Raw genomic sequence first — 10,481 nt, 5'->3', positions numbered from 1 at the left:
TTTCCCACCACACCCAGACTGTTTCTGCTCTTACTGGAATATTTTACAAGTGGGGTTTGAGGTAAAAACTAAAAAATTTCCAGTAGTGAAAATTATACTTGAAAATCCCTTTAGTGCAAACTGACTGGCTGATAGCATAGTCTGCTTGGCAACAAGCAGATTTGTTACTCTGTTCACTTCCCCCACTTGTCTCTGGGAATATGCCCTTTGAGTGGAATGGTGGGTGGCTGGCACCGTTTCAATGGTGATCTTATTGGCTCTCTCATTTGTTGAGCCACACAGCTGTATTCTTGTCATCTAAATGCCCTAAAGATGATAGCACATCATATTTAAGTTCTTCCCATTTTCCTGGCCTTCCCAAGTCCCACTACCTCCTTGAAGCTTCTGCAGATATTCCACAGTGAGCCTTCTCCTTTCAGGATATCTCTGGCCTTCAGAGCTGCTTTTTGGTCTTGGTAAGTATCAATGTGGTGCTTGTCTTTTTCAGAGCAACTCACACACTAGGAGCATGGATTCTAGAGGGGCTTGAAACTTGATCCTATCACCTACTAGCTGTGTGATCTTGGACAACTGGCCCCTTGGATGTCTTCATTTTACTCATCTGTGAAATGGGTTTCTACCTTACCGAATTCTTATAAAGATTACATGAGTTAATATTTCTAAGTGCTTAAAACAGTGCCTAGCCCAAAGTACGCACTATATGTTTTTCAGGTTGTATCCTTTTACTTAATATTGGAGTTCCTGTTGAATGTAGCTAAAGAAGGAAGGGCCGGGTGCGGTAATCACGCCTGTAATCCCAGCACTTTGGGAGGCAGAGGTGGGCGGATCACGAGGTCAGGAGATCGAGACCGTCCTGGCTAACATAGTGAAACCCCGTCTCTACTAAAAAAAAATACAAAAAAATTAGCCGGGCGTGGTGGCGGGCACCTGTAGTTGCAGCTACTCGGGAGGCTGAGGCAGGAAAATGGCGTGAACCCGGGAGGCGGAGCTTGCAGTGAGTCGAGATGGCGCCACCCTACTCCAGCCTGGGCGACAGAGTGAGATTCCGTCTCAAAAAAAAAAGGAAGAAGAAAATAGTGTAGGAGAGAGCTTACTATTAACTGAGTCAAATGAATTGGCACCTTTTTTGTCCTCCAAAACGCAAAACCTACTCCTTTTAATAATAATTTTAAAAAACAAAAACAGTTCTCAATTTCCCTGACTCTTCACAGAAACCTCGTAAGTGATCTTCACTGAAGATCAGTTATGAAGTTTCTCTCAGTTACCACTAACTGCAGTTAACGTGCTGACATTTTTATACTAAAAACTATGAGGCTGAATTCTCGAGTACTTTCTTGATTAGGCACTGAAAAAAGACAAGCTTGCAGAAAATGAGTTGGCAACTTGGCACCACCCCGGGTGTTTTTCCAAAGGCAGTTCTCAGGCAATGTGTTGAGTGAATGCTGTAAGAGACCCACTTGTGTAGGCCTCACAATCATCAGCTCCTTGCTTAGTAGCTTCTTAAAATGTCCCCTGGGTATTCTATGAATTTGTTTTTCTATAATAATGATTGTAACCTCCTCAAGATCAAAGGACTATGACTGCTGAGACTTTGTAACCCCTGGCATAGAGCTGGAAATACTGCACAGCTCAATAATTTCCTGCTGATAGATTGATTGTTAAGATGGGTAGGACCAAGCAATGTTTAGATGCTGCCGAACCATAGTGGAAGAAAACCTACAAATAATAGTAAAACTCCCCACGATTCCTTTCTACTCTGTCTTCACTGGTGCAACCCACAACTAAACACTGATTCCATCCTAGTTTCTCTCATCCCATAATGAAGGGGAGTAAAAGCTGGGAAGGAAACAGAAGTGAAAAGCCTGGATCATCCAGTTTAGAGGTTTACTGAGTGAGTGTTGAGTCCTTTTAGGAGAAAGCATGGTCTCCCTGAATCTTCCATTTGAAGGAGCTGAAAGAGAGAGTGACTTCTATGGCATTAGTCAACACCAGGGGGCAGGAGAGAAAGCTGTATGAATGGAACAGGCGCAACCTGAAAGGGTGGTGTGAGTAAATGGCATAAGCATGTGAACATTTCCACGACAGTTCTTGGCACCCAGCAGTACGCTATATGTGTTAGTTGAATCTCAAAGTTTTAATGCCCTTGAAAAATTATTTCTTAATTAAGTCATGTATGTTCATTGTAGAAAAATTTTAAAAAAAAGCAACAAAACAACATAGACATTTTTAATTACTCATAATCTCGCCATTCCAAAATGAACAGTTCACATTTCTGTAGAGCACATTTTGTTTTCTATGCATGGATACCTTTCCCTTAAAATGCGATCACCATAAATTGTTATTTATATTTCTCTATAGTTTTAACTGGTAGTATTTACTATTTAGCTCAACACATAATTATGGGTAGAGGAAAAGAATACCCAGGGTTCTAGTTTTGGCTCAGACCTAGCCAGCCCCTGGCAAGCAGCTTGACCTCTCTAAGCTCTCAGTTCCTCATCTGTGAAATAAAGAGTTTGATGATGCCTATCACCTCCTTCTACCTCCATAATTCTAACCATTGATGGGTCATTAAAATAAGACAATATGGTGCAGCGGTTATTACTCTGACATTAGCCAGGCTCTAATCCCTGCTCTACCTGTGAGATCCTGGGCAGGGTTTTTTTTTTTTTTTTTTTTTAAAGACAGAGTCTTGCTCTGTTGCCCAGGCTGGAGTGCAGTGGCACAATCTCAGCTCACTGCAACCTCTGCCTCCTGGGCTCAAGTGATTCTCCTACCTCAGCCTCCAGAGTAGCTCAGAGTACAGGCGTGCACCAACGCGCCCAGCTAATTTTTGTATTTTTAGTAGAGACAAGGTGTCACCATGTTGGCCAGGCTGGTCTTGAACTCCTGGCCTCAAGTGATCCACTGGGCAGGTTTCCCGACCACTCAGTGTCTCCGTTTTCTTTTCTCTAAAATGGGATTAATAACTGGACATATCGTGTAGGGCTGTTGTGAGGATTGAATTGATAGCACACAGTGTTTGGCACAGAGTAAAGGCTCAACAAGCAGCAGTTATTCTCAATATTTTAGCTCAGGCACCAGGCGCCTTGAGGTGATAGAGTAAAAACTCTAGCTGAGAGATCAAGTAGAAACTTAGGAAGTAGCCCGGGTTGAACACAGGAGCTGGGCATCCTGCTGAGTCTGTTCATTGGCACCATCTTACTTTATCCTCAGAACGTTACTATCTCCGTTTTACACACGAGGAAACGGAGGTTAGAACTTGCCTAGATTCGTGTAGCTAGTAAGTGTCAATTCAAAGACCTTCCAGCTAGTTTTGGTTGAGCCAAAGGAGTTAGAAGACCTGCCATTAGTTAGATTTTCATTTCAAAAATAAAACCCAAGCATGAAGTGCCTTTCCCAGTGATACTCAGCGTGATTTTTTTTCTTTCACACATACGGCTGTATGTGTGAAAAGGGTCATTTCTCTTCCGGCTTTAGTGTTCCCCGCAGGGGAGAAAATTGAAGAATAGACAGAAATACAAAGTGTCTTTTAATTAAATGCCACCTCGCTGTTTTATGGGGCTCGTAGGCTTTCCTAACAACATTTGTTAAAAGCATGAAGCCAGTTTGGGATCGCGCAGGCTAAGATGAGGGAGAAATGCGGATACACCGGGCAATGAACAACGTAAACATTTCAAATGCGATACACATTCGGATTGAGCCACATCTGTGTGCAGATTCAACTGCACTGCCCCACAAAGCTATTCCCAAGTAACAGCCGCCCCAAGCCTGAGGCACTGGCGCCCCGCCTGGGCGAGGCTGGCTGCGCTCTCTCTTGGCCGGCGCCCGCTGCATGCGGTACGTGCCTGCCCGGCCCCTCGCCCAGGGTTCCCGTTACGCGGCTGCGTCCAGCTGGCCGCGGAGTCCCAGAACCTCCCCGGGATGCCCAGCTCGCGCTCTGCACGTCGGCCCCGGGGCGATCATGTTCCCGTGGCGAGGGCTCGCGCCCCAGCTGGGTGCTGGTTGGTCGCGCCATTGCGCCCGAGGCCCGGCGATTGGTCCCAGGGATCGGGTCACGTGCTTCGGAGCAGATAAGTGGCCTCTAGGCGCCGGGCCCTCAATCTCTCCCAGCGACCGCCGCGGGGGCAAGACCGGGAGCTGTGGTTCGAATTTGTGCAGGCAGTGGGTGCTGGCTTTCACGGTCCGCCGCCTGTCTGCCTAATGAGCTGCACCAGGTAGGTTCGCTGCACCTCTGCGCGCTAGGAACACAGGGGAACGCGCAGCTGTGGGGAAGTTGGGGGGCGTTTCAGTTCTGTCATCTCTGGAAATGGGCACCCCAGGGGAGGATAAGGGAACTGACTGCTTAGTTGAATCTGGCAACCGAGAGGCCTTGGAGGTGTAGAAATTTGACTCTATTTCTTAAGCAGAGACTATTTTAGCAATCAGCATCTTAAAGCAGAAGTTATCTTAACGTGAATCAGCTTGAGTTCTGATTTTCTCATGGATGCGGCTGTTCTTTTGGTCCTGCACAAATGTCGCAAAGACACAGGCAGCTGAAGTGGTGAGAACAGCACTCTGACATTGCTGGTTAGGTGGTTTAGCTTGGAGGAAAAAAATTACAGGACGACGTTCGCATTCATTCGTCCTTCTTATCACAGTTTGCCATAGCAAAATCTCAAGAGTTTGAGCAAACGATTACTTTTAACTCTTGTCCAGGACTTAAAGTTCCAAGGAAATCACCCAAACTAAAACTGTCTTTCTATAAATGCAAAAAGCAAAAATAAAATAACATAAAATAAAATTAAAAAACTGCCATAAAACTACTTTAAATAGGTTCTCCAAACATAGCTTAGCAGAAGACTTCTCTAAAAATCCTGCCTATTAACTATTATTAGACCCACAAATATAGCTTTAGCTTTCATTTGTTTGTTCTAAGTTTGCAGGTCTCCCAGAAAAACCCCAGAGCTAATACAGTAAATTCTGCGAGTGTTATTACCCATTTTTGTGATAATGACCACTTGGATACATGTTTAGAGCTGCTGTGAGGAGAGTTACTAAAGCCAGACTGAGAAATGTCATGTACAGTATACACACCCTTCTTACTTGTAAGGCTAAGATAGGGAAAAAATCCTAATGCCATAAGCTTGGAAATATATAATGAGGGCTAAAGGCCAGAGAAAAGTCTTCTTTGTGGATGCTTCTTGGTTTAATATTGCTGAGCATAGTCATGTTTAAAACGTTAAATAGCTTTATTGTCTTTCTACTTATAAATGTCTATTAGAAAATGCCAAAAAAGGAACAAAAATGAAAATACATAATCTATAGTCCTATCACCCAGAGATAATAATTATTACATTATTAGGAAAGGTGTATTTCTTATAGAGTTTTTCAATATTTATAAGTTTGCATATATATAATGTATATTTTAAAACACTCCAACTTTCAGGTAATCAGGTTTTCCACTTAAATGTGGACTTGTCATGGGCGTCTCTTTAGATGAATTATCAATTACACAGTTTGTAAGTACATATGAATTATTGACTTGTATTTCAGTGGTTATTTGTGAAAAATGAGGAAGAGCATGACAATCAAAGTACAAAGAGAATTCTTTGACTTCTTCTCTAGCCTTCTCACTCTCAAAACTGTTGCGTGTTATTTTTTTTTTTTTCAAGTGAATTACCTTACCAGAGAAGTGTCAATCAATTTAGCAGCAAAATAAGCCAAAGTAGCCAGAGGGAGCAGAGGGTCTGGAACTGTGACTTCTGAACCTGTCTGGCCATTAGAATCACCTGGGAAGCTTTAAGAACATATCCATCCCTTGGCTCTAGCCCCAGAAGTTCTGCCTCAGTGGTTCTGAGTCCTAGGAATTAGAAAGAAAGAAAAAAGAAGAAAGAGAGAGAGAGAACGAGAGGAAGAGAAGAATAAAGGAAGGAAGAAAAGGAAGGAAAGGAAGAAAGGAAGGAAAGAAAGCAGGGAAGGAGGGAAGAAAAGAAAGAAAGAAAATGAATTCCCCAGGCATAGTGACCAGACAGGTTTGAGGACCACTGGTCCAGAACAGAGCACACGGTTCTCAAGACTGCCTTGGAGATAATCAAATCGAACCCTTTTATTTCTCAGATGGGGAAACTGAGACCCCCATCACCCTCTAAGTGTTTTAAGAAGTTAACACTTAGCCTTTAGCCAGCCAAGGGTAGAGGTAGACATAGAAAGAAGATCTGATCACTTAATACTGTTCTCTTTTACTATATATGATAGCACTTGCCTGATATCTACTGCACTGGCTATAATTCAGTCAGCACAAAAATAGTACATATGTATTTGGCACTGGGAAAGAGCACTTCCGATCCAGGTGATAATCCCTCTTCCCTTTGCATTCCAGAATGATCCAGGTTTTAGATCCACGTCCTTTGACAAGTTCAGTCATGCCCGTGGATGTGGCCATGAGGCTTTGCTTGGCTCATTCACCACCTGTGAAGAGTTTCCTGGGCCCTTACGATGACTTTCAACGAAGACATTTTGTGAATAAATTAAAGCCTTTGAAACCATGTCTCAACATAAAACAGGAAGCCAAATCACAGAATGACTGGAAGTGCTCGCACAACCAAGCCAAGAAGCGTGTTGTGTTTGCTGACTCCAAGGGCCTCTCTCTCACTGCCATCCATGTCTTCTCTGACCTCCCAGAAGAACCAGCGTGGGATCTCCAGTTTGATCTCTTGGACCTTAATGATATCTCCTCTGCCTTAAAACGCCACGAGGAGAAAAACTTGATTTTAGATTTCCCTCAGCCTTCAACCGATTACTTAAGTTTCCGGAGTCACTTTCAGAAGAACTTTGTCTGTCTGGAGAACTGCTCGTTGCAAGAGCGAACAGTGACAGGGACTGTGAAAGTCAAAAATGTGAGTTTTGAGAAGAAAGTTCAGATCCGTATCACTTTCGATTCTTGGAAAAGCTACACTGATGTGGACTGTGTCTATATGAAAAATGTGTATGGTGGCTCAGATAGTGATACCTTCTCATTTGCCATTGACTTACCCCCTGTCATTCCAACTGAGCAGAAAATTGAGTTCTGCATTTCTTACCATGCTAATGGGCAAGTCTTTTGGGACAACAATGATGGTCAGAATTACAGAATTGTTCATGTTCAATGGAAGCCTGATGGGGTGCAGACACAGATGGCACCCCAGGACTGTGCATTCCACCAGACCTCTCCTAAGACAGAGTTAGAGTCAACAATCTTTGGCAGTCCGAGGATGGCTAGTGGGCTCTTCCCAGAGTGGCAGAGCTGGGGGAGAATGGAGAACTTGGCCTCTTATCGATGAATTAAGCAACAATGTAACTGGTCTTAACTTGTCATATTCCCCCATGCAATCCTAGGTCTGTATTGCTCAATTTTAGGAAGCCTTTGCTACTCCATCAGTAGATTTAGATTTGAGCTTTTGAGACCTGGCTATGGAAAAGAAAGCCACTTGAGAATTTAGTGTTGGGGTCTATACAGATGATATTACCCAATTTGGCTTTGGAGGTTCAAGTAACAGGTTGAAAACTATTTTTATAAAGGTAATACTTTTTCAGTGCCCTTCCTCTTTCCCTCTCAATCCACTAGCTTTCATGTTGGGCAAGGAAAAGTTGAGGAAGGATGGCTGATGGTGATGGAAAGCTGTGTTAATGGTATGAGGAATGTGTGAAAAGTATACACAAAGGGCTCTGAAGCTCAAGTCAGAGGAGTGGGAGGTCTGATCATTGTTGGTGGAAAAAATGTAAGGTTATTTGTGTTTTTAAGTTGGTTTTACAATTCTTTCCTGGGGAAATTATTTCTGGAGGGGGAAAAGATCCATTCTACATACCCTTGTGGAGAAAAGTCAAATAACCTTTAAGAATGTGGGTGGTATTGGAGAAAGATGAATTATAGCTCTGGAGAATCAAGATCTTAAGTGAAGCCTTTCTGTTCAGATGTGATCTATAAAAAAATCATAATTTGGGGGAAAGTTTTAGCAAATCTGGCTTTGCAGTCCTGATGTTATAAGTGACTTCGTGATCAAAATGTGAGGCTTGGGTTCTTGTTATAGAATGCTTGGTGTAGAAAAACCATGCCATCCTCAATGACTAACAACACGTAGGGACTTCATGTCATGTCAAAGATAGTTCTTTGCAAGTGCCTTGATTAAATCAGAAAACTGTCATCATTTAACCCAAATATCTGAATGGTCATCTGATAACTCATGAGTTTTTGTCCTCATAAGATGGTCCGCTCTGTACACAGGCAGTCCTCCTGCAATAATGTTGTATCTTTGAGACCATTGTCATGTCAACTCACATCCTTCATATTGAAGGTGACTCATTTTTCTGCACACTTTTTTGATGTGATGTTTGACGTGAGGCCCGACACTAGGATTCTCAATACAAGAATCCAGTACCTTGCACATAGAAGTAGCAACCCATCACTTGCCTATTTTCATCTTGCTGTTTTCTTTTTTTTAAAAAAAGGATATGACTTGTTTTGAATGTTTTGTATTATACTTGTTTTTGTGTGTGCATAAATTCATTCTGTAGGATCTTAAGAAAGGGAGTCCCAGAATGTTGCTTCTATTATTGTACACAACCATTGAGAAGTGTTACAAGAATGCAGTTAATTTTAACATGTGTGATGTGTCATGGTGGAAAAGTACTATTGGAATAGCTCTGCAGTGACAGAATTTGAAGTTTGGCTAGCATCCATACTTTTTTACTGTAAATATTTCACTCTCCTCTAGCTATCCTTGATGAGCTTCTCACTTCAAGAATAAATGTGTTTGATATAAGACCTGAGTATATTTTCTTTCTCAAAGCCACAGTCAAATAAGAAACTCAACTGACATTCTCATTTTTCGTTTAGGAACAACTGAGCAGAGTTAGTATGGACTGAGACATGGATCCATCTGAGGATATTCACAAGGCCCCAGTCTCATTAGTGAGCACACTTCCTACCACCTGACCATTGGGGCTGGGGAGCAGGGGCAATAACTTGAGCTATTGCTACCGCTTCTTCCCCCACCCTGACTGTCCTCATCTATGGTTTTTGCTCACACACACACAATCTCTGCTGGGTCAGGGTTGTGTTGGAGGCCATGTCTCAGCTTTAAAATGGGGAAGGAGTTGGTGTGGGAAAGGTTGGAGTGGCTTCTACTCTTAGGCTACAGCACATTCCTGAACGGGCAGAACTTGCAGCTGCACAGAGGGGCATAGGGAAGGAGCAGTAGGCCCCAGTCCTGGAATGAAGGGAGCAGCACAGCTCCTTGGGGTGAGAGGCAGCAGGTCCATGAACCTAAGTTGTTGCTCCAGTTCGGCCTAAAATCTGCACAGTGTATCTAAAGAAAGATCTGCACCGTGTTGACCAATCTACTAAAAAGGTCCAATTATGAAGAATAAACTTCTATCATATCATAGAATCCTCTGTGTCAGAGCTGTAAACCACAGACCTGCGGCACAGATGTATTTTATATGACACAGGATTTTTAAAGAATTTATTGCCATGATATAACAATCCGCCAACTGCATTAAAAAATCTGGGTTTACTTTTTTTCCTGAAAAAATTGTAAGGTGTCCTCACATGGCAACAAATACATGAAGTTGAATAGCAGCTGTGCCCCTTAGATGGGGCATGCATCCTAGATGGGTCATACTGCCTTGTTTTGGCCACAGTCTCCACCCATGGCTTCACTCTCTCACACTATCTGCCGAGCTCTGCAAGTGCTGGAATTTATAGCCCCTATTTTGTTTCCTCTCTATTTATGCTGATGGTTCGGTGGACTGCCCTGTTCCCAGGGGATGGAGAAAAATCAAACTTGGGTCTGACAGGGACCTCGAAGACATGGGGGCTCAAGTGCCTAACTTTATAAAAGAAGAAACTAAGATCCAGATAGGTGACTTGTCACTCAGTGTCCCTCCTTCTGCTTCACACGGCCTCCTTGAAATCTCCCATGGAGGTGCCCCTTCTCCCACAGCCCACTTCTTACAGGGGAGCTATTTCCAGGCAGGCATGACCAACTTGTGCTGGTCACCTGTGCCAGCTTGACTCAATTTTGGGGTGACCCTGGGCAGCTGATGAGGGAGGAGCTGGTCAAAGAGCAGGGTGTTCCTGGAGCTTTACTTCAAATAGAATTAACTGCATTTCACATCCTGCTATCTTGCCTAATAGTAGAAGCAACTTTGCTTTTAAAAATTTAACATGAGAGAATAACTTGAATTTGGAATGCATGCTATTCTGTTCCAAAAAATATAAAGTTTAATTTAGTTATTTAAGGAAGGACTATTTTTTTCCTCTAAATTGATGGCTCTCCTTTTAGTTCATCCCCAAACTGAAAGGCTGGAAATTTCTAGTGTGGGAGTGAACTGTGCATCTTTATCAATGTGAATCCAAAAGTTCTGCACAAGTTTGAGTGACCCTTCAAGCTGCAAAGGGAGAATCCCTTCCTCAGTGTTCATCTCTAGGTTCTCATAGAGTTTTTTTAGCAGCTACTAGGAGC

At 43.0% G+C, this 10,481-nt stretch overlaps 1 protein-coding gene across 1 annotated transcript; it reads left to right on the top strand.

Moving 5' to 3' along the window:
• Positions 1-3,710: 3,710 nt before the first annotated feature.
• PPP1R3C (protein phosphatase 1 regulatory subunit 3C) lies at positions 3,711-8,779 on the top strand. Its single transcript, XM_033224208.1, has 2 exons — positions 3,711-4,214; positions 6,359-8,779. The coding sequence occupies exons 1-2, from the start codon at positions 4,201-4,203 to the stop codon at positions 7,296-7,298; spliced, it is 954 nt and encodes a 317-aa protein (XP_033080099.1). The 5' UTR covers positions 3,711-4,200; the 3' UTR covers positions 7,299-8,779.
• The last annotated feature ends 1,702 nt before the right edge of the window (positions 8,780-10,481 follow it).

This window comes from Trachypithecus francoisi, unplaced genomic scaffold (genome assembly GCF_009764315.1).
Source record: "Trachypithecus francoisi isolate TF-2019V2 unplaced genomic scaffold, Tfra_2.0 Contig01436, whole genome shotgun sequence".
Lineage (NCBI taxonomy): Eukaryota > Metazoa > Chordata > Mammalia > Primates > Cercopithecidae > Trachypithecus > Trachypithecus francoisi.
The sequence above is the reverse complement of the archived record's forward strand: the minus strand, read 5'-3'. Positions and strand labels throughout refer to the sequence as shown.